This window comes from Aquila chrysaetos, chromosome 2 (genome assembly GCF_900496995.4).
Source record: "Aquila chrysaetos chrysaetos chromosome 2, bAquChr1.4, whole genome shotgun sequence".
Taxonomy (NCBI): Eukaryota; Metazoa; Chordata; class Aves; order Accipitriformes; family Accipitridae; genus Aquila; species Aquila chrysaetos.
In genome coordinates, this window is record NC_044005.1 from 29569008 (window position 1) to 29593699 (window position 24692).

General features: G+C 40.0%; 1 protein-coding gene across 5 annotated transcripts; it reads left to right on the plus strand.

Annotated features, from left to right (window-relative positions):
• The first annotated feature begins 122 nt into the window (after positions 1 to 122).
• LOC115333362 lies at positions 123 to 24414 on the plus strand. 5 transcript variants are annotated; one of them, XM_029996255.1, is made up of 9 exons: positions 172 to 259; positions 3246 to 3394; positions 11472 to 11593; positions 12707 to 12845; positions 13698 to 13819; positions 15513 to 15623; positions 19876 to 19982; positions 21364 to 21454; positions 22942 to 24414. In XM_029996255.1, exons 2-9 carry the CDS (start codon positions 3376 to 3378, stop codon positions 23056 to 23058), a joined length of 828 nt encoding a protein of 275 aa, XP_029852115.1. In that variant the 5' UTR covers positions 172 to 259; positions 3246 to 3375; the 3' UTR covers positions 23059 to 24414. The 5 variants fall into 5 exon arrangements, with proteins under 5 accessions (XP_029852105.1, XP_029852125.1, XP_029852141.1 ...); XM_029996245.2 differs by lacking the exon at positions 3246 to 3394 and having other exon boundaries at positions 123 to 259; XM_029996265.1 differs by lacking the exon at positions 3246 to 3394 and having other exon boundaries at positions 142 to 259; positions 12688 to 12845.
• Positions 24415 to 24692: the final 278 nt, after the last annotated feature.

A 24692-nucleotide genomic window follows, 5' to 3' on the forward strand; every position in this document is an offset into this window, starting at 1 on the left:
GGAGGGCGGGGCTTCCCCCCGGCACCCTGCGCCCGGGGCAGGTGCGGGCGGCGGCAGGCGGCGGGCGGCCCGCGCAGGCGCGGCGCGAGGCGCCGCCCGCGTCAGGCGGCGGCGGCGGGGAGCGCCCCCCGCGGCGGCGGCGGCGCAGCGCGGCGCGGCGCGATGGAGCTGGAGGCGGCGCGGCGCGCGGTGCTGGCCGCCGTGCGGGGCACGTGCGCTGCCGACCTGCCCCGCCTGCTGCACTGGATGCGCAACACCAGTAAGCGCGGCCCGGCCCGGCCCGGCCCGGGCGCTGCGCTCCGGGTGCCGCTGCCCGCCGCCCGGCAGCTGGCGGGGCCCCGCGGGCGGGCCCCGATCGCGGGGGGAGGCCCGGCTGGTCGTAGCGGGCCTGAGCTGCCCCGTTCCGTGACGGTGCTGGCACCGAGCGACCGGGCGTCCGTCCCGCCCGGTGGGCGTGTGTGTGGAGGGAGGGACGGAGGGAGGGAGGGAGCGGCGTCCCTCCGCCGCGGGGCCGAGTGCGTGCCCGCCTAACGGTCGCCGGGCTGAGGGGAGCCGTGCCCGGGCTGGGGCGCTCCGCTCCTCGGGCAGGCGTTGGGCTCTGCCGGCGGCACAAGGCCGACGGGGCCCGCCGAGGCGCGTCGCGGCCGGCAGCCCCCCCCCGCGCCCGAGGCCGTCCGTTGCGGAGCCGCCTGGCCGGGGCTAGAGGGCCGCCCGGGAGCGGGGCCGCCGTAGCCGCAGGGAGCCGGCGGCACAGCCGGCGTGGGTGGCAGTGGTCGGGGGGGGCCCGAAGCCGTGGCGCGGGCAGCCCGCCTGATGCCGCCCGCCCTCTCCGACTCTAAGCGGGGGTTGCTGTGCCTGAAGCTGCCCGTTGCTGTCCGTGGTCACCGGCCCCCGTTTCTCAGCCGCCTTAGCCAGCAGGCTGCCGTGTCCGTCTGGACTGGAGCCGCTGGGACGCTCAGGGCTGGGAGGGTCGCGGTTGTTCTGCCGGCTGTGCTGCGGGGAGGGCCGCTCCCGGCAGAAGAGCGGGACGGATGGCTGGGGTGGTCACCTCTTAAACTCCCCAGCGTGAAACGTCAGAGGTCATACGGAGGCACTCTGCTCCTGGCGCATCTAGAGATTTCGAGACGTTGGTCTTGTCTCGTTCAACTTCACACATCTTCACAGCAACCTCTCAGAAGCTTGAAAATAGCGAGTTGAGCTAATTTGCAAACACTACTTTCCCTGCTTAATGTCATCTTAAGTTAACTTCATTTTCTGCTCACTTTCTTGTTTGTGCCTCAGTATAATTTTACAGTGCACAAGCTGTTAATTTGCAACTGAACAAAAAGATGGCATGGAAAATCTGAATATAGGCAGTGCACTAAAGCTGTAGGCATGTAGCACCATGCTGGATAAACTAAACGCTGCTTAGTCTAGTCTGTGGGTATATTTGTGTTTTGCCATTGCAGATAAGAATCTTGAAGGCCCCCTGATCCTTTGATCCAGTCTCAAGCAGCCAATAAGTGTGCGTCCTGTTTATTAATCATTGCCTGCTGGGACGGTAAACCTGCTCCCTGGTGATCATGCGTTGGGTTGGAAAAAATTGTCATACGATAGATTACTTCCCCAAGTCGTGCCCTGTTGTGCTAGGGTTATTCTTCTTGTTCAGTTCTTTTGTTGCAGCACTTCCACTTTAGGGTGGAAACATCTTCATAAGCAAACGCATGGGGACTGTTGCACAAAGGCCAGCTGTGACGCCTAGAAGTTGTCCAGCTGTTCGGGCACTTGGAACTGCAATCTCAGTGTTGCCCTGTGGTTTGCAGCTCCCAGGGCCACTCGGATGGAGGCGGGGAAGATCCTTCTCTGGCCGAGCGGTCCCTCTACTGGCATCACAGGAAGGGAACCAGCTGGGAACAGAGCATTTGCCCTCCTTGGGTGGGCACGCAGCTCTCCCACCCCAACGGGTTCTTTCCTAGAAAAGACATTGCCAGATGTTTCAGAGCATCTGCGAGTCAGCCTTCACAATTAGAGCAGGGATGGGACTCCCTAAGACTTGAAGGCTGAAGTTCAGTGGGTGTAGTTAGCGTTAATTGTAACTAAACATTTTCTGTGTGTGTGTGTATGTACACTTGTATATACACACACATGTGTATGTCTACACATATGTCTGTATAGACATAATGGTAGAGCAGTCTTCTATGAAGCAATATTTCATCCCTTCCTTTTTGAGTCCATGTCTGGATGCAGTAGCATGCTCTGCTTGCTAAATGATGCCTGGGTAACTGTAAATAATCTTGTTAGAAGTGGTTTTCTTCCATCCAATTTGCTCTAATTTAAAAATCTCACTGAATTTCATATGCAATCATTCATACTGCTTGTTCACTTAACGTAAATCGTTACAGCTCCTTCTACACTACATTAGTTTGTGTGGTGTGCATATATGGCTTTCTCAGCTTACTGCCTCCTTTACAAATACAGTAAAGCAAATGGGAACTTTATAGTGAAACTTGAAAATGCTAAAATGTCAGTTAAGAAACACATACTTACTATTTTCTCCACTTTAATTCTATGATCGTGCTTTACCTCTACCATAGGAATTTTTAGCCAATGGCATAGTTTATGTAGACTTGCAAAAATCCTTTGTCAATGAACAACTTTTTAAATTATTCTTTTTATGCTACAGCTTCCAAAAAGTCTCAGAGATAGATAGTTTTCTGTGCATGACAAGTAGGCTATGGTTCCTAGCCTTTATTAGATTATGATACCTCACATATTTTTTTCTGAACTTTAATGATCTAGATGTGTGCCTAAGTCTTTCAGTGAAAGGAAGTATATATTCTTACTTCATATTTACTCTTCGTAATTAAGATACAAGCTAAAGTGTAGATTGGGTTCCAAATTTTGAACTACATTGTGCTTGGTACATCTGAGCAATCTGTGTCCTTCCATTTTTATGTTGTTTGCATCAGTGCTGATTGCTGCTGCTTCACTATGTACATCATCTTAAAACTAACATAATTAGTTTAGTAGTTGCCTTTCAATGACTTTTTAGCTCATATGCTGCAGATCAGGATACATAGGGAAATCAGGATCAAGCAGCTGAAGTAATGAATTTAATTTCATCTGTGTAGTCTACTTGACAGGCCATCGTCAGAATCTTTTTTGGTTCAGGATTCTTACAGGTCCTATCCATGATATTTTATTGTCTTTGTTTACAGGCTTGTGCTCTGATAGTAATTTATACTAATTTTCTCTCTCTTTTTCAGGAAAAAATTATCACTGTTAATGTCGTGGCTGGATGCTATTTATTTATTTTCTGAGAAATGAAGTTGTACTTTGGGCATCTGCATCTTTGGCATTTCCTTACAGTTCTTGATTGTGTTTTGTCAAGTGCTGATGCAGTATAAAGCTATAGGTAATCATATTTGTTCCCAGATATGTCATTTGGGACATGTGTGACTTAGGCTCATTTTATTTCCCAGATTGCCACATTTGTGGAGAAATTTAGAGCCTATAGAATTTGGTCTGATGCTACTGCTTGTAGAAGTTACCAGTTTCTGAATCTGTCAATCATGATGTTTTAAGTAAAAGTATTAATCTTTGCCCAATTTTTGTGCTGTCTTGAGGTGCTGCAGTCTCCCCCTCTAATGTACATATATATGTACATGTAGGTGTATGGTAGAGGAGAGGGAATTAGAAAGCTTTGTGCCTATCTGTAAGAACTTTTCATTGTTATCCAGTTAATATATTTCATTGCCTCTTTGGGCATTAACCTGTTTATGTTTTTCCACCCTGCTTTTTCTGAATGGCTGTGTCCTTCTGGTTTATCTCCAGTTTTCTTTTTGTTCACCCTGAGTGAGTACAGGACTAGAGTAGAAGAGATACCTGTCTCTCTTACTGTTTTTATTTTCCTGCAGCATTGAACAGTAAGTAAGCAGAGGCATTTGTCCAGCAGGTCACATTCCTTTACCCTTTTTGCAGTTTCCCCAAATTTGCAAATATTTTGGGTGATGTCCCCAACACAACTTTTCTTTGACACTTCTCTTTGCATTGTTTCTCTGAGCTGCTTCTGTGGCTTCATACTGACAGTAACTTTTACTGTGGGTTTTTTTCCCCTCAGAGTTGTTGCATTTGAGTAATTACACTGCCCATTGTAACACCCAGATAGTGCTGTAATAATTAATGGTGGTTGGGCAGAGGATAGTGAGGAGCTGGTACTGAGGTTTCTGCTGCTGTACCCTGAATATAGCTAGGAAATTTGGGGTTCTCTCTGTGCAGAGAGAAAAACAGTTTTATGGGAGATGCTAAAAAGTTACCAGATCTCTGTACCACACAGAAATAAAAGCCTAGTCTTTGGCAATACAGATGTAGGAAAGAAACAAACCTCTGATGAACAAAATTTAAAAAGTTGTAGGGATGGAAGGGATAATATTCTGAATGAAAAAACTGTAAGCAAACAAGGATAGGATAAATGGAAACAAAAATGGCATCCTCACAGACAAGTTGTTTTTCTGTGGTGTGTGGATTTCCCCCCCACCTCCTACTGCCATCCTATTCCTGTTTCTGTCAAGATGTTGAGCTTATAGTTTTACTTCCAGCTGAGGAGGACTGGGCATGATTCCAGTGTTAGCTATAGCCAGGCTTTTTTCCTCTCTCAAGTAAAGTGTACATGCGGCCTTAGAGTAAAGCCTTGCTGAAAGTGGTTGCCCGTTAGGATTAGTGTTGTCGCAAAGACAGCCTTTTTATTAATTTAACTTAGTTGGTGTTTTCTGACTCGCATGCTGTATGCATGCAATGTTATTGAGAAACTTTTCCATGGAAGATCCAAATTACTTTATAGTAAAGCAAGTTATCTTCTCTGAAGTAAAGACTCTGATGTATGTGGAACTGAGAGAACATTGAACAGGTTCTCACTCTAATGATTTCTGACTAATCTTCATTAGTAATTATGGGAATGTAAGTGTATGCAAGATGCTATTCATTTTCTTCTTTGTATGAATACAGAATAACTAGTCATGCTTTTTTGGGGGGGAGGGGATTGCAAATTTTAGAAATTCCAAATCTTTACGTATAATGGAAGAAGACATTACTGTTTTAAAGCAGCTGCTTAGCAACACTGCCTTGCTGTTTCGCAATCGGCCAGTTCTTCCCACACACTGCAGTGAAATGTACGTCATTTCACGGTGACTTGCATTCCAGCTTTTCTTTTGAGTTAGTCTTAGATCTCAAAGAAAATGGAATAATAAGAGTTGGAAAGAATAACAGGAACTTTTGGTGTCTTAACTGAACATTTTTATAATAGGATGATTAATGCTTTAATATCCTTCTGCAATAACCACGTTCCAGAAGTTCTGGCTAAGAAAACTTGGGTAAAGCCCAAGAGCTAATTCAAACCACTTGGGGAACCCCCCCTGAAGATCCCCCTCAGTTGGATCTCAGCATTTGATGTATAGCTTCTCTATAAATGTGTGCATGGTCATATTCTCTCTCACTTCTCCACTGCCCAAACTCTTAAGAATTTTCAGTAGCAGGAGAGGTTGCATTTGGTAAGAATGGGTGCTGGAGAAGATAAGCAGTGAAAGCAGAATTGATCAAGCTATCTGAATACATGGACAGAGATACAGGAATCGGGCAGAGTAAATACAGGAATCCTAATTTCAAGTTTGAGATTGAAGTCACCAAACCACTCTACTTACTGGCAACTACTGAACACTTTTGCTGTACTTAGAGTTTTAAGGCAGATTACAAAAGCCTATCTCTCAATTCATGTCAGTGAATCACAGATAAGGTGATAAAAAGACCCTTTATGGTTTCTCATGTACTGTTGCGGAGTCTGAGATTAAAAAAAAAATTTTTTTCACCAAGGTTAAAACTGACTGTTCTAATACTAGCTTTTAATTTTTTTTCAGTCATGTAACAGTAAAATAAAACAATCTTACAAACTTTTTCCATTATATGCATTTCACTAGAAACTTTTAAATATAAAGCTAAGATTTCAAAGTGATGGACTGGTCTGAATTGCTGATTGTTCATACGGTGATGTATTACTCAAAACAATCATTGAATAATAAACTGTTGCAAATCCTCTAAGGATAAATGACATATAATTAAGTACAAATTAATTTTTTTCTTGTGGATTCACTTGTACTGGGACCAAAGCAACTTTTTAAGAGGTTGGTATAGGATTTAGGCTTGTGACTTGAAAGTTGAGGGAAGTCAGTGCTGTAAGTTCAGGCTTTTAACAGGCTGTGAGGGAGGGGTATCCAACAAAATTAACTTAAACAGACCACAGTGGACTTGCTGCTTTAGTACAGTGTTCTGCATATGGAGAAAAAACTTCTCATCATACTCTTAGGAACAGACCACGTTTGTCCAGCTTTTTCTATTATGTACTTTATGGTCTAGGCATTATTGTGTTCCCAAACCTGCTAGGTAAAATTATCAGATGATGATTTTCACAAGACAAGAATAGGAAATAGTGTAAGAAAAAACTTGACTCTTTACAGGAAATGGTTTTTGATGTTTCTTTTCAGTACTATTGTCACTGCAGGTGGAACTAAGGTGGAATGAGTCACTTTAAAAGGATGAAAGCATGGGTTTCTGCAATGTAACAAGTATAATATGTAATTTTTTTGTGTGTGTGAAAAAGCAGTTTAGTACAAGGCTTTATATCCAAATTGGTAGAAGTGATTTACCCAAGTAAAATATCATTTCAGAAGAGATCAAAATAGCGTTGCAGAGCCACATTAACTGGAATATATTTTGTTGTTAAAATTATGCCATACCAAAAATGTTTTCCACTACCCTGTTGTTTGGTAAACTAAAATGGGATGTTACCTGTAATTTGATGAATCACCAACTTTGGGAGTTGGCATTAGTTTTCTTTGTTGTGACAAATGATACTGCTGCGAGAGAGGTCTCAAGAATACCAGGTACTTCTAAGTTGTTAGTCACTGAAACTTAATAATGGTGGGTAAAACTAGTGATTGTAAAATAGGTGTGTGCCTTACCTTGTTTAAAATTTAACTTTGAAGCTTCTTTCAATTTATGAATGTAAAAGACTTAAAGAATGAATAAACTCTGGTTGTATTCCTATTGGAAAAAGCTGATTACTTTCTACCAGTAGCTAAGTATGCTTAGGGATAGAAATAGTATTTAGAGTTCCTGAAGAAGTTGGTATACTGAGGTCACAGTTTGCTTCTCAAATTGTTTACCCAAAAAAGGAGATAGTAAGGTTTTAGAGATGTGGGATTTCCTCCTTGACCTGTTTGTTCAGTGTCATTAAAACACACTGAATGATTAAATTAACCTTGTATTAAGTAACATGGAGGCTAATATTTGCTTTTTACTTCTGAGAGTCTGAGTATATGTCTAGAAGACCGTAAGGTGCTTGCTGTTATGGTTGCCTTTGCTAAATCCTCTTCTGTCCACGTGATGTAATCTTCTGTTGTCATTTGGAAATCATACATTGCTTGTCTTCAGTCATGTATTTCGCAGTGCCAGGATGTTTAGATGTTGGTATAGCGGTGCTCTCTATCCTGTGTGAGGCTTTGTGATGTTTTCTTAACTTGTGTTACATTTGCACAGAAAGGCTGAGCAGCACCAGGGTGTTAATTAGGCTTTTTGCAATGTGTTAATTAAATTTTATAAATGCATGTTGAGTAGATCCAGTGGAACCGGTTTTTGAAGTAAAATACAAACACTATGCACTCACACTTCCTCCATAAACAAATGATTGTGATTCATCTTGCAGTATTCCATGAACTGTACAGTTCTTTCCTGGTTAGTTGTCTGTTCAACAAACACAGGGGTTGGTTTGCACACTCTCCATTTCAGATATATATAACAGGCACTAAAATGATACAAAAAACAGTTTTCTATTTTTGTTTCTTCTTTGAAGATCCCTTGTAAGGCAATACTGAGATTCTCAAGAGCGAACAATTTGTTAAACACAAGGGTGGAGTTGATAAAACTGTACGGGCAGAGGCAGAAATGCATATTTTCATATTTGGCACCTGTGTTCTGTACTTGATGGCAATCTATAAATATTTACATACTGCAAAAGTAAATGAGTTATTGTGGTAGCTGTTGCTGTTTCTTGCTTTCACAGGAATGAGGTGACTCTCCCAGTCACAGACTATACACGCAAGCGCAGAGCGTTGCATGCGCAGCTTCTGCTGAAGCTGCCATTTTGTCATCTTGGAAGGAGTGTGTTCAAACCTCCTTCTCTGTTTTTTGTTCCTGCATGCTCATGCTTTACAGTATTAACTAATAGTTGGGAAGGAGCATTTCCATTCATCATTTTTTTTTCCAGTATCAGTGTTTCAACAGTTTTTTGTTTGAGCTGCACATGTGTTGTAAGATTTTTCCTTAGGACCTGACAGTCAGTGTTGTGACAAGAATTGTAAAAATGGAAGTCAAGGCAGGGAAGGGGTGTTCTGGATTTGAGGAAGATGGGTGTGCTACCTGTGTCCCACTGAGAGTATCCATTTCTCTACTGTAGAGCTGGGACACTGAATAGCCTAGAGAGCTGTCCGCTGCTAATGTTGGCCAGAAAAGGTCACTCAGGCCATGAGGGAGCAGATGCTATTGACACACCAGCTCTGGGAGAAAGGGAGCTGAAGTTCCGCAGTTGCGGTGTGATGTGGCTGGCCTGGTGGTCCATGAACACTTCCTGCATTTCATTAAATGCTATATATGAATTTGATACTCTTAACAGGCAGTATAACAGCTGGATGAGCTCTCTTGCATAGTAATAGTATTGTTTTAAAGCATGTGCCAGATGTAGGGGCTTATTGCCCACAGGCACTGGTCTGTACAGCTGCTAATATCAGCTTTCTACTTGCTCCTTCTGTCTGTAGCACGATTTTTCTCCTTGCTTCCTTAGATGTTATCCACCTCAGCAAACTCTGGCTCTTTTGCACTTGAGGGCCTGTCGTGGTGCTGACGGTCCCAGTTAAGCAACAGTTAAATCTGTCCACCTTCCCTTCCCATAATCTCTGGTTTACTTCTGTGCTGTGTCACATCCATAGAAATCTTCCCTGAGCTGATCAGAAAAATCACTCTTCTGCTTCTGGGATGTTTGTAACAAATCTGCAAGTGTCGGATGGACCATGAGTTTAACAGGAGATGGGGTGCTCATTAGAGGTTTCAAATTAAAATGCTGACAAGCTGGAGCTGCTGCATTGCACCTGTTGTGTTGTTAATGCTCCTGCTGTTGCAGCTGCTGCCTCTATCCCTCCTGTGTTCCTCAATGCAAAGTCTGCATCTCTTTAGGAGCTGAGGTTCTGGAGAACTTAACTGTGAGCTCTTTGGAACAGCAAATTGTCTTCCTGTCGTATAACAGCTACCAGTGGTATTGTGCCCATCAGGGCCTTGGAGCGTTACTGCTATACATTTAATAAATAATAAAGCAAATGTATGTTAAGGGAATCCAGATGATTTGAAGTTTCTGCTGCTTACTAGGGGGGATTCAGGATTATCTATTGGAGTCAGTTTGGGGACATGTTGAAAGAACCATTTACATTTACACTCTTAAGAAGAGAGTGTCTTGCACTAATGAATGAAGGTTTCTCTAATCATTGTTCTCACTAGAGTGCTTAAGCAAAAAGCATTTCAGAAGCATTTCATAGTTGTAAGTTTTACCTGGTCTCTGTTTCCTATACTAGCCTTAAAATTTCTCGCTGTTTCTAGCGTTGCCTGTGTTCCACAAGAAAGATGAAGTATATTAGCATAGAGAAACTTGTAGAATGTTTTACAGATTTATTTTGAACCTGCTTGCCATCAAGGTTGTCTGTACTAATGTTCCCACCTGGGACAGCAGTGCTAAGAAACAGTAACTTTTTTAAACACGTCTACAAGCTCTCAGATCTTCTTTTGGTGAGTGATATACATACATGTAAAAACCACAGTCCATGCTGAACATGGTGGCAGTCTAAATAGAACAAGAAACAAACCAGAAGGGTTGGGGAAGAGAGGACAAACACGTCTATTTTTAGACAAGAATCAGTAGATGGGTTTGGTATATTTTTCAGGATTAGGTTTGTGGTTGCTTTTTGTTGTGTTGTTTTTGTTTCTTTTACAGGTATGTAGTTTTGGCCTTTGTTTAGAACCAGTTCAGTGTCCTCAGAGCAGTGTCCAGACAAAAAGGAATTTCATCTAGTCCTTCTTTTGAGGAAAATGTAACAGAAAAGGAACAGAGCACAGGCGTACAGCAGATCTCATGCTGAATGTCAGTTAGGAACATCATACTCTGGGAAGAGAGCTAATATGAAACTGGGGTGTGTAAGCAGGATGTTGGCTGCAAGGTGTGAAAAGTCTGGTTAGTGCAAATAAACCTTTAGCTGGAGTAATGTGTCTAGTACTCAATACTGCAGCTCATAAAGGATGAGGGAGTCCAGAAGATCCAAAGGGGAGTGATGAGAATGATCAGATTCCTAGAAAAAATGCAGGAAAGGGCTGGATAACTGGATCTTGTTTCTTCTAGAAAAGAAGACTGACGGGACACATGATAAGTCTTCAAAGAAGTAAAAAGTTGCTATATACAGGAGAGGAGCAAACTTTTCTATTTCCATTGCAAGTGGGACAGTACTGAGTTTAAACTGTGGCAGAGGAAATATAGAGCAGTTACTAAGAAAAGTGTTCCTTTCTAATAGTAAGTGTAGTCAAGCACTGGAATAGATTGCTAAGGGAGGTTGTGGAGTCTCCAGTGTTAACAATCTTTTTTTAAAAGAATAGTTTGGAGAAGTAGTGACACATTATTGATTCAGCCTTGGAAGAAGAAAGGATTGGTGACTTCCCAAGGTTCCCGCTCAATCTTTTTTCTAGATGTCTTTTAAAAAAAAAAAAAAAAAAAAAGGTAAAAAGGTGTTAAAGTAGTGCAGGGATATCCTGGAAAAATAGCAAGAATTTACAGTGTGGCTTTGCAAAAATGTACTGTTTTACATCCATTCCTATTTTCTTTCACATTTGAAATATTTTGATATTTCAGTTTAAGTCATGTAAAATGTATTGTAAGTTGAACTGTTGAACTGTGCATTATCCCTGATTTTTTTGTAACCACTTTATTAGAAAGATGGTATGTATAAAAAGAAACTTGTATTAAAAAAAAAAAAAAAGCCTGCATTCAGGCAACTATGAGTTTTGTAATTTCTCCAATAGTTCAAAAACATCTTTGATGTTTTTATATCTTAAGCTGAAACAGTATCACTTTGGTGGCAGCCCAGACCATCATATGTGAGTTATAAGTTTATAAATATGAAAATAATTTGAGATTTCAAAAAAGCTCTACGTTTATTTTAAGTGGCAAAGTTATTACAATCGAAATCTGTCATTGGCTGGAAAAGCTAACAAAGGCTGAAAAATGCATTGCAAATAAAAACCTTAGACATCTGGTATTGTTTATGTCTTGCAACTGTATTGTACTGGTCATCACTTAGCCCACATGATCTACATATGATTGTTCATGAGTTTTTGTTTGTCTTGATTTATAGATGACTTTGATGAGCTTGTGGTGAGTAACAATGATGTTGTGCTCAAAAATATCGCTGAAGATTTGCGGAATCGTTTACCCATCGAGGCAATGTTTAATTCAGAACATCGAGCTATTCAGAAAGTAAGCTGATTGTTATGGTCTCCTTTTGCTGAACCACATAATTTATTTGGGGACTATGCTGATTTCAGTTTTAGCAGTAGTTCATAGTAGAGAATGAGCACTGGATTGAGGTATAGGAAATGTCAGTTTGGTTCTCAGGTCTGTTGCTGCATGATTGTGTGACCCCAAGAAAGTCGAAGAAAGTTGCTTCATAGTTCTTAATACTTTGATCAGAAGTTATTTGGCATAGCTTTCATTCTGTGTGGTATGGCACTTGTCACAGTGATTCTTTAATGCTAGCTCCATAATAGACTCTAACAGCCCCCTTAAAGAAAACAGAAATACAGGGCCAGTGTTTTGCTGTTGCCATAACGTGGGCAGCCCAGAAATGATTTCCAGCTCTTTTCAGATTCTGATGGCTCAGAAAGAAGTGGGCTGTGAGTCCTGTGGGAGGGGAGAGCACCTTTTCTACTTGAGCTGTCAGTATAGGTGGAAAGTTAACGCGTTTTCCCAGAAAAGTGGTGTGTGGCGCTTAAACGGGAAGAGTGGATTGGCCACGTGCAGCAAGCCTGGGAGAATGAGGAAAGAGGAGTAGGAGGATGAAGATTATACCCCTTGAAATGATGAGAAGGCAAGCATCCCAACTGGTACTTTTGATTGAAAATGACACCCGTGTTAATCAGGGGTGTTTCTAGATGGAGGCATAAGGCATGAAGATGAAAATATTCAGACAGTCGAAGATGAGAAGCAAAATTGCCCTTTCTCCTAAGTTTAAGTTACATTCTCCTCATTAAAGTGGAAGAGGAAAAAACCTCCTTTACCCTGTATCCCCTCTATAGCCAAGCAAGCACTAAGGAGACAAAATTCACGGCAGGTCTCTTACTCAGCTGTCGGAACCAGCTTGCTTTCCTTTGTTGACTTCCACTTACTGGTTATTTCAGTGGAATTTCATGATCCAGTTTACATGCAGGATTTCTATGGTTTAATTTTGATTTGTAACTTATGAGTAGGGAAAAACTTGGATCTCAGGGATTTTGGGAAAGGTAGGGTGGTGGGGCAATTAACTGTGTTAACAGTGTAGGTGCAATTAAGAGACTTGGTTATGCCTTTCTTAGGTTTTGTTCCTCTTCTCAGATACACCAGCATCCACTGCCCATGATTCATGTTGATGCATTCCTTTATGATGATGATTTTGTTGATTCATTGTGTGAGGAGGGAAAAATGAGTAGGAGCTACTGCACAGAGTGTGGCTCATACAAGACTGCATCTTTAGGTAAGTGCTCTTTTGGGAACACGAGAAACAAATTCAGTTTAACTAAACTGGTTTGTGCAGTGACTCAGCTGGACAACACAACATCCAGCTGTTGGAGGACTTTGTCCAGACTCGTGCAGCACACAGGCCAGAATTATTTCCCATAACCAATGGAAGGAGACTCCTACACACGTAAGTTGAATTAATTTGCAGTGTATGAGTGACACTAGTTGCCCACAGAAACTGGGCAGGGAAGGAGGTAGGGCTACGTACCAATGAAAAGGAAGGTGCAAGAGGAAGACAATACTGTAAAGGTCCACGCGGTAGCCTCAGTCTCCTCTTGCACGCTGAAAAGCACCGTCTGTCTTAAAGCTTGTGTGTGGTGTGGTACAGATCAGTGCTGTCGCCAGTATAGCCCAGGCATTGAAGGAGGAATGGTTTATATGGAGAACATTCTGTTCCTTAAAACCTTGGAGTTGAAATTCAAGCTATTAATGTGTCTTCCCATAAAAAGGTTTGCATGGATTGAGTTGAGCCTTAGGTACCATGTTTCCTTTTTCACTTAAACAATTCCAAGTTACTTTGTTTTGAACTCTTTAATATATGTCACTGTGCAGAAAAAGGTAATTCAGTTTCATGAAGGATTTCAAAATTCTCCATGTAAGGGAAGGAATCCCCAGACTTGGGACAGACTACTTGGCAAGCTACCTCCAATCTGCAAACCCTGGTTTTCCAGGGTCCCCAACACTAGTTCAGGCAGGAAACCATACAGGTTTTCAGCGATGATAACTCTTCAGATTAATATTTCATTGGTTAGTAATACAGTAGTTAGTACTGCCCACCCAACACCTTTGTTCTGTTCTTATTTCCCAGAGTTTATTTCGCATTCCTTTTCCCTCATGGAACTGAAGTTTCTTTATCAACATGTACTGCCTGACCTGACAGGAAAGGTAGTGGTTGACGTTGGCTCCAGGCTTGGTGCAGTGCTATTTGCGGTAACTTCCAGCACAGGAATTCATATTTTATTACTGTGACAAACATTTTCCCTCTTCTCTGACTGCCTACTCTCGTTACTCCATCTTGGGACGGGTCATTCTGAGAGGCACCTCTGATCTGACTGGTTGAACAGTATAAGGTGCTGTTTACTAGCGATTTCAGTTGTTGCTCTGTTCCTCACAAGAGGGAATACAAATGATCTTGCTTATGGAGAGGAAAAGTCTGTTGTCCAACAGAGTAGCATATTGCTGTCACACATGCTGCTCTTTTGCTAGTTCCTGCTCTGTCTCTCCTTCATAAGTAAGTTTGTCCTCTATGTCTTGACCATGTCTATATATAGATTAGTTACGCTAAATTCCTTTATGAAGCTGACAAACTGTTAAATTATACAAAGGAAGACTTTGATATGAATTTGTCTCCAAAAGCATATTGTCCTGCTCTGCGTTTTAAAATGCACATAAAATACTTCATCGAGAAACTTGAGTGCAATTTTGATTGCTTTTGGCATGGCTGGTGGAACATATGGCCAACAGCAATGCAAAACACACATTACAACTTTCTTACAAAAGTCAATGGCTGTTTAGGGCTCAATCTTGGAAACACTTGAGCATGTAATTTTACTCATCTGAATAATCTAATTTTGGGACTACTCAAATGAGGAAATTTACTCCCATTTGTAAATATTTGCAGCATTGGGTCCTTAAATGGTAACACTTTTGCTAGCCTGAATTTGTTTTGGAGTACTTAAATGCTTGTATTGTTACAGTAGAAGATAGTCTCAAATAAAGCAGGGGAAACGTTTTAAAAAAGGAGTTCTCCTTTTTAATCATGTTCTTCGCTTGTATTGGAGGAGGGGTGACTTCACCTTCACAGGTTGCTTTCCTACTCTGAGTTGAAGGGTTTCAGAAAACATTAATAATTAGATTGTAGTAGATAGATATCTCAGATATTCTGTATCTTTAGCTTTGTTTGCCTTTGCCATTGCTGGCAAAGTGTAATTATGGTGTTCAGCAGAGACAATAGCACTTAAAGCAATATCTTCATTAGGGCCCTGTAGGCTCAAGTATTTGTACTTTTTTTTTCCTAACATCTCCAACAATTTTCCAAAATCTCAGTCCAAAACTGAACCATTATTTTGGGCTTATTATTAAGGGATAATTTATCTTTTTTCATATGTACCTGTATGAAGCACCTGAAAATGGGAGTAACACAATACTTAGAGGTGCTGACAAAGACTCTGTACCAAAATATCCCATTATATTACTGGTATATTGTCCTCCATTTTCATTCACTTTGACTATGTGTATGTCTTATTTTGGGGGTGGTTTTTTTCCTCTTGCTATTTTTTTCTTCCATTCTCCCAAGAAACAAAAATGTGCAGAGTCTTTCACACTTTCCTTCTTAGACCATTTTCCATCTGTTTTGCAATTGAAATGAAGTTGGAGCTTTCCTTTTTATTATTTTGACGTGTCATTTTGGATCTTTTATTAAAATTCGTGAGACACAAGTGGGAATTGCCAGATCAGTGGCTTAGCTCTGAAAAACGTCATGTCCACTGAAAGACATTTCTCAACTTGCTGTTTTAAATGCTTTCTTAATCTTAACCTGTGTTTTATTTTTTCCATTTTAATTGAAATTTTTGTATTTGTTTGAAAGGCATCACAGTTACTAAATTTCCTTTTCCTAATGTAGGGTTATCTTTATAGCTCAGCATCCCAACTGTATGGAGTAGAAATGAATGCAGACTTTTGCCAGTTGCAAGAAATGATGATTACAAAATACCAGTTCATTGACAGAATAAAGGTAACTAAATACGTGGTTTAGTGTATGTATTTTTAACCACTCTGTGCTAGGTATCCTGTTTATGTGAGTGGCTGGTAAATCAGCGTTCTGAGAAGTTTCTGCCTTTGCTTGTTTTGGTCCTAAACAAAGGCTTTGCATTAGGAAAAAAAAAAAATCTCATAGCAGAGGGGAAGAGGGAAAAATATGATAACATGTTGAATTGCTTAGCCTTTTTCCTGAGTGGACTTACCTACTGGCTCATGCAAAACAGATATATCTTGGCTGTTTCTCCCAGTGAAATCAATGACATTATTGCCACTAACCTCCATGAAACTGAGTCTGTAATATTTTCTGTTATGAATAACAAAACTAAATGTCTGTGTTTCATTAATGTTAGCAGAAAGATGTTTGTAGGATTTGCAAATTTGCATCTAAGAATACCTAAAGAACTTATGGCTATTAGTGTTTCCTTTCTTGGAATGTCAGTGCATATGTACCTTCCACAAATAAAATGAGTTTCAAATAATGCGATACCGTTATGGGAACTATTTCCCTAGTCCCATTATGGAAATAATTACTATTTTAATGAGAAAAAAAATTTTTTTTTTTCCTTTTTGGGGAATACCAGTTATTTTGTTACCAGCACAAATTGGTAAGTAGAATACGCTGGGTAGAATACTGGCTTTAATCCTGTGATTTATGCACAGGTGTATGCACTTGAATGGAGTCACACAAACTGCTGGGTGTAGTAGTTTCTTGGGAGTTAAAGTAACCAATTTTAAACTGGAAAGAAACAATAAACGTAAAATATTTAACACAGGGTAAGCAGTATAATTGAGTTGCCTGATTCAATCCCAGTTGCTGCCAGTTTATCCATAACCTTTGGTTTTTGCGTATGTTTTGTGTTCATAACACTTTATTGTGATGAGACTGAAAGTGCAGTTAGGAACTCTGTCAAGTTAATTCAGTGGAGCTGGAGATCTATATGCATGCTTTTCAACCTTGTATATAAGCCTTTTTGTTTTTCCTTCACACCTTGTAATTCTGCTGAAGTATTCATTTCAGAGCATAAAGATAAGAAGATAATACGTTTTCAAAGCAGTGCCTGAGGACTTAGCTATTTGAGTCTCATTAGATGCTAATTTAGTCATGTGACTCCTGTTATCACACTGCTTTGAACGTTTCAATCTTTAGATTTTTATTTCACCCCCAAATGAATCCTCTCTAGAGATACATACCAGCTTGAAAAATAGTAAGAATCCAGTTGCTAATAATAATTAATGACACTAATTTGAAAAACTATTGAGAGACCCTTCTTAAATAACATTTTTTTTTTCAGGATATTCTGAGTTTATTAGAGCCTGTTCCCAAAGGACAGCAGTGTGGAATGATGTCTATAGTAGCTAAATTTGAGTGAAGCTTGTGTTTTTTTGGTCAACATTTGGTTTGTTAAAGTACATAGAAAGTTGCTAAGCATCTTTTGCCATTTGAGCAAACACTTAAATGCTGGGAGGAAAGTAAACAGTTCAACAGATCTTAGGAAACTTGAGACCTCCATTCAGAAATTGCCTGTAATCATGAAGCCTTTGTGTGTATCCCATTGGGCAACAGGGTAGTTTTAAAATCAGTTGCTGCTGCCTCTGTTGTGCCAGCACACAGCCAAGTGGGTCAGGGAGCTGGTCCAGCTGAAAAAGAACTGAGCAAAAAAGTGGTGTTTTGGCTGGAGCAATACCTGGGTCTGGCTCATGGTGCAGCCACATGTGCTTATGTGGTCCAACATTCCCCCATAGGAATGAGGATGTGTTTGGGGAGAATGAGGTGCTTAGGTCACTTTAGTCAGAATGGTCACCTACTCTGTAAATGCAGACTAATTTTAAGTTAAGGTTTAAGTGTTATTCAAGTCAAGGAAACATCAACACATGTTCAAAGTTTCCCAGTAGTTTAAGCATCTTTCTGAATTGAGGCTTAAAATACTAGGACTGCCATTAGTAGGGCATTAAGAAAATGTAGTGCTAATCATGACTTCTTGTGCTACAAGAAGTCCACTGGTAGAACAGGCCACCAGTCACATGTGTTTGGATTAAAGGACTGCTGCTCAGGTTTTTCTACGGAAATTCTGTGGCTTTGTTATTTCTGCCCCTTGAAAATAAGAGAGTGAAGTAAAATGTCTTCTAGCCTCAGAAGTAGTGAGCCAAATCCCACTTACAGTCTAGGTAAATCTAGGTTCCAATACATGAGTTCTGGCAGATCTAGCTGAGGCTTGTTTTGCCCCTAGCTGTCTGTCCTGCCCCACTGCAGGAGGCTGTTGCCCCTGTAACAGGGCAGCAGTTAAGCCTGTGTCCACAGTATCTCTACCACCGCAGTTTATGGTCTTTCATTTTAATCTACAGTTAGCAGTGGCTTTATGCAGAAGACATGAGTTGACAACCAGGACCCACTGTATTTAGGACTACTGATGCTGGCCTGAGTGGTCTGTCATCTTTCTCTGCTGCCTGAATGGTTGAACTTCTTAATCAGCTCTTGTACTGCTACAGTTTACAGTGCACTGTTTTAAGATAAATTATTGCCAATCTTAATTGTCTAAAAAGCTCTAACTTCCATGAACTAGTGGATAAATAGCTCAGATGTCCACACACTAGAGGTGAAAGTAGAAATTTGACTAGTCATTCTGACAACTAAACGGTCCCTATTTCTCAATGAGATAGAGCCTTCAAACACTAACCTGCCAGTTCTGGGTAAGGTACAAGAACACAGTTGCTTCCTTTCCACTCACTACAGGCAGTGGTGAACAACTTGGCATAGTAATGTGTTTAAGGAGATAAAGCTGTTTATTTTACTGATTTGGAGCACTTGCAGAAAACCCATGGAATATAGCTTTCAGAGATGAAATGCTGTGATGCCTAATTTTTTATGAACGGTAGAGTTTTGTTTCTGTTATTACTGATATTGAAATATTTGGCTATAATTGCTATTGCTGTAATGCATTCTGATAGCATGAACCACAGTCATAAACTGTGGCAACTCGTCATCTTTTCCATACTTGAACTCTTACCAGTTGCAGAGGTGGTAGTACCTGTTTCCTCTATCAATCAGAACAGCATGCTTTGCGTGTTTGTTATGAGGAGGAATACATAATTTACCCTCCCAACAAGTATTGATATATTGTTAAGTGGGCAAAACGTTTTTCAACAGATAAGTGTTTTTGATCTTCTATACTAACATTCAACTTCTTTGTCAGAATTAAGAATTCCTTTAAACATCTGTCCAGTGTTGGAAGGATTTGACAAAATGTGAAATGTTGAATCCATCAGGTTAGTATATTCCCAGCACAACCTAGTAATATGTCACACAGGAAAGAAAAGAAGTTGTTCAGGTTTTCTGTCAATTTTTAACATATAGGGATGCACTTTCCAAAAAAATTGTGGAATGCAAGTAATATTCAGACTGGCTTTCTCTCCCTTATCCCTTCAAAAGATGTTTATGTTTCTCCTCAGATTTGGGATGTGATGGTATTTCTCCATGTTTAAGAGGAAATCAAACACATTTTGTCAGTGTTAATGAGCATCCCTATTCTCCTGTCACTATAATCTCACCTGTTTGAAAATGACATGATATGCTAATATCCTTTCTGGTAGGTGAAGGTAGATGAAATCAAACCAGCTCCTATGCTGACTGGAGAGGTAGTTTTTTAGTGAGGTAAAGCACTTGCTGTCCTTCAGTGCCACTGTGAGCATCCTGCCTTTCCGGCATTCCCAATCCCAGTACGTGTCATGAGAATTCAGCTGTCAAACCTGGGTCTGTATGTAGTGTCTTTTCTAGCTGTAATCCTTTAGTAACCCACTGAACCTCTGCGATGCCTTTTAATATCCTCAAAAAGCTTTAGCTAGCTTAGCTCCTTTCCTGAAATCAATGAGCATTTGTGATAAAATATAGGTAAGTGAAATGTTAACAGCCATCGCATACATCACCTCCTCTTTTATGGCACACAGTGTCCTAGACCACAAGTCAGATGTAGTTTATTTCACTTAACATAATGAATCAAATATTTTAATTAGAGGAGATAAATCTGATTTTTATTCTTTAATTTTTTAAAGCTTATTCTGGTTATTTACTACAGTTTTATCTACTATAAAGCCTGTGAAATACCCTTTTTTATGACTGGTTCAAAATGGTGGTAGCAGGTGCTGTATTAGGTTGACAAGCTTCATGGCTACTTGAAGGCTGTATTTGTCTCTTAAATTAATTTATGCCTTGTGACATTTTTCTCCTTCAGGTGGTTCACGCAGACATCTGTACTCAGGCTTCACTTCTTCAGAAGGCTGATGTTGTTGTAATGAATAATGTCTTTGAATATTTTCTTGACAGACAGGAACAGGCCAGGTAAGCTATGTGTCCAAACAAGTTATCTAGTTCTTTGACAATGTGTGTGTAACCTTGTTAGTTATGGAAAACCTTAAGGTTGTGCTTTTTGAAGTCACATACATAAATTACATAAGGAAATTGTTTTAAACTGCCTACACTTAATTGTATTAACTGCTAAGGTGTTATGGCAGTTGTTTATTGTTAAACCCACTAAACACTGGTGCTTTGTTTACCCAAATCTTGCCCTGAATCCTTGTACTGATCTGTTAAAATAGTGTCTTGCTGTTAAAGGATCTGAAATTACTATATCAGCATAAAGCTTAATCTTCAGAAAGAAGACAGGTCACTGACTTGTGGGTGTCAGAGCTTTAATATAGATGCACTGCAAAACATGGTTATTAATGATATTTCTAATATAACTTCATAAGGATGTGGTAGCAAACAAATACATGGCTAAGGTTCTTCTCTTTCAGGTGCAAGACACTCACAGCTGAGGTTTTGCTAATCCAGCATTATCAGTTTAAAACATAAATAACTTCACCGTCCAAAGTCACTGTGCCTTTAGAATGGGCAGTCAAAAAGAAAGAGTGCCTGTGTCTCTACCATCCCAGCCAACAGTCTGACATTTGCTAGCTGTTTCAGCTAAGGCTTGTCCTACTGCCCTTGATATCAGGTGGTAATGTCAACCAGAGAGGCACAGAGTGGATGGGTGAAGGGTAGTGGGTGTTTCAAATTGCCAGGAGATTTGTTTCCAGGCACATGACTGAGAATTCATTTGATTCTTCAAGAACTCAGGAGTATTGGTTTAATGTTGCATTAGTACCATGAAGACAAATGACATCTGAAGAATGCTGGAAATTAAATTCTTTTTAGTCTGAATTGCTGTGCTGTGAGAAATGATCTGACTTGCAAAATCAGAAAAAAATGAATGCTGGGGGCTATATTTAAATATTCCGATTGCTAATGTCTTAAGAGAATATTTTGTCACGACTGCAAAGTATGTATGTAAAGAGCAGCTTGTTGTTAAGCTTAATAAAACAGTGTGCTCAGAGACTCTGTTTTCTTCAAAAGTTTAAAGGGACTAAATGTCATTGTTTAATCCTAGTCCAAAGTGAAGGTGTTGACAGTACAAAATGACATGCATATACGTATCAGAGTTAAGAAGTTACAAAATCTTAACATTATAAGACCATGTATTCCATCTGTTTTTAATATGAAGCTTGATTTTGTTCATACAAAGATTTTTGCTTAGATATTAATAGCGACTGATAAGCATGTATAGTAAGTCTTTAAGCTTAGCCTACCTCCGGCCACTAAACTGTACAAGTGTTAGATTCATTTTATATCAAATATGGGTTTCTTACTAAAAATTGGTGACCTACTTTTAAATATGTTTCAGAGCTTGGGAATTTATTGCTTGTAATGTAAGGAAAAGAGGGTCCTTATTAGTGACAGTTCCAAGCCTTAAAGAATCGCTCTCAAAGCTCCAGGTAAGTTCCCTCAGCCAGTTTTAGCCAACACGTTTTGTCACTTTCTGTGAAAGTGGCAATTCTGTAGTTGAGGTTATCTGCTTGCCAGGATTGCTGTGAGGAAGGATGTGTTATTTTGTGCATAGATTAAAAGATGTAGGACTCTGGATTGTATTTCCAGGTTGACAGCCAACACATCTTCCTGTACTTTGATTGTCCCCACCTGTAAAATTGAAATCCCAGCCTATATCAATAGGCTGCATGAATCATTGTATTACTGTGCATATTATTAACAATGCCTTAGCTGTGAGGTTAAAAAAAACAACACAAAAAGCCATATTATGGTATGAGTAAGTTTTGTGATAATCATATGGACTTCCATCAGACTTCTTCCAGGTATAGGGGTAGAACCTCAGAAGTACAGATGTATTTATAAATTTCTAGAGGCAAAACCTTGAAATGTTTTCTCTATTTAGCTCTACCTTTGTGCATAGCCTTGAAACATGACAAACTGTTTTGTTAAGCCAGTGGGAGAAAGGGCCATATTAAAGAAGGATCATCCCTGAGGATACTCTTGTCTTCTGACCTGCTGTCAGCACAGAACATGACTCATAAGATGCCAGTATGAACTGTTAGGAGTACAGATTAGGGAGAGATGTGGCCTCCCAACTAGCCAAGTGATTGCCATCAGGCATCTTGGATCAGTGACATAGCTTTAAATTGCAGTTGGAAACAAACATGACAACAGTGCAACTTTCAAAGATGTTGAACGCCCTGTGCTGCTGCTGCTGTTCCCTGAGTAGTAACCGCTTCCAATGGACCAACCTCTGCTCTGTGTCCATTCTGCCATAGGTCATTGGTAGATTACAGTTGTTCCGTGTATGATGCCTAGACAAATTATGTGGGCTGGCTTTAGTTAGGAAACAAACTCTGATCATACATTACAAGGTTATTTATAAAGTGGCTTGCTTGCCACAGTAGTCTGCTTTAGAGAAATTGAATCATTTGTTGCCTATATGCTGATGGGTGAAATAGATCCTCAGCCCCAGGAGCAGCAATGGTATCATTTAACCTTTTCTTGGAGCAGGCAGTAGTTACACAGCAGCTGAGAAGCCCTTTGTAGCCTTAATACAATACTCCCTGGGTGTAAAACAAGAAAGTACCTGTGATTCTTCCATGGTACAGTTAGCTGTTCCCTCAACACTTCTGTCAGAATGTTGCCCTCTGATCAGGTTGCTTGAGGCTTATACAAATGCATGTAGAGAAGCAGTTGTAACATGCTAGCAAAATATCTAGACTACTGACTGAGATAATTTTTAAAACTTATCTTTATTCTCTCCTATTTAAGTTAAATGGCATTTCCAGAAATGAATTTATCATTGCTGCGTAATTTGGAATGACTAATCTCTCTTACTATGTCTTGCCTTCTTAATGTTGTACTGACGTTGAAACTCCTGCTGTGTTTCTCAACATTGTGTTAATATAAGGATCTGTTTTCATTGTTTCAGACAGACATACAGCTCAGCCAATGGGTCGAAGAGATGGAGCTAAACTATGATGTGTATATGGAAAAGGATGTTGACAGAGAAGCACTTGAACAAATACATTTATACAAGATTCCCTAGTACCTGCAAAAATTTACTAATATCATTGTGATATCATTGTAATATTTTGGATCTAAAATGAATTTGGATTGATTTGTATGAATAAATCAGGTCAAAATTCTTAATGTAATTAATCTGAGTTGAATCTGTGGTTTGTAATGAAAAAGTCTTCTGAAACAAGTTTTCTCATGGAGGCATTCTGTCTCAACAGAATTATATTAACTTTTAACTAAGAGATATCCTTATGGTTTAATTTTTGCAGAAATGTTAGAAAGTGGCTACATACTGATGCTAGAAGAATTTTTGTTCACTAGCATTGTGCACTGCTCATGTTTGCTAAATATATCAAACCTAACAATAGCGAATCTATTCATGTGAATGATAAGAATGCATTTAGCATAATGTTAATTAAAAGCTGCAGTACGTTAGAGTTTGCTGTTTTGTTTTGGTATAGACCATTTATTATTATCAGTAATAATATTTACTATTAACAGCATTATCTTTAATGTTCCTCCTATGGAATTTGTAGGTTTTCTTTCCAGGGTCTGCTTGATAACTAGAGCATCTACTGGCATCAGTTATGAGAAGCAAGTCCTTCCATTTAGTTGTCCTTAATGTGGCTATTAATGGTGAATAGTGAATGGTGAAAGACACCAAGGAGCCATTGAAAATTAATACAGCAAGTCTGGGACGACAGAACTCTGTTCCACTTTCTGCACTTCTGCTGGGCATGGTAGGAAGTGTAATAAGGGGTTAAGAAGCTGAAAATTCTGAACAGGTGTCACGGCTTAGCAGAGGCTTGGTGGTGGCGTAAAACATTGGAAATTCGTAACAGAGCCTCCTCAGAGAGAAAAGATCCACATACGCCCACCACATTTATATTTAGATTTTACATTCTCAGGATGTGAAGCTTTTAGTCAGCTGAAGAATGTTATGGTTTTTAGCAAACATTAACAATCCAAGTGCAAAAATACTAGGAGTTTTGGACTAAGTGCATTGTGAATTTAGAAGCATTGTTAGTGTCTAAAAGTTTGCTACACAACTTATGTCTAGTGCAAATGGGAAAACTTTAAATTGGATTTCAGTCTTCAAATGATTTACAGGTCAGTGAACTTGATAATATATGCTGTAAGCAAAAAGGAGCAGTGGCCATTAGGCACCCACTAACATAGTAAGCAAATGGTACTGTAGAAAGGATAGTGAGTTTTAAGAAGTCTTATTTTCCATGGTCTGTGGAGTGGAGGAGGATGTTTTAACTTGAGTGATACTAAACCGCTGCCCAAATACTGTGTGAATCTATTCTTCATGCATTTAAAAATGAACAACGATGGAAAGCTTTTCTTAAAATGTTTATTTTATTAAAGTACAATAACTGAACTGTTGATTACTTTGTTGTCAATGAGACAAATGTCCCTATAAAGGGAACCTAGGAGAGGCTAAGCAATGGGGTGGAGGTAGTGCAAGGCTAATAGATCTAACAAGGAGAGAATAAAAAATGAGAAAAGAAATGCATATGCAATTCAGAATGAGGAAATGAGCACTATAGTAATCAGTACAGTACAGTGGAAGCTGTGACTGAATTTGGAGTGTATAAATAGGTTGCTATAAAAGGAAAACTGACTGGGTCTTAAAAAGCTACTTCATAACCCTACTAT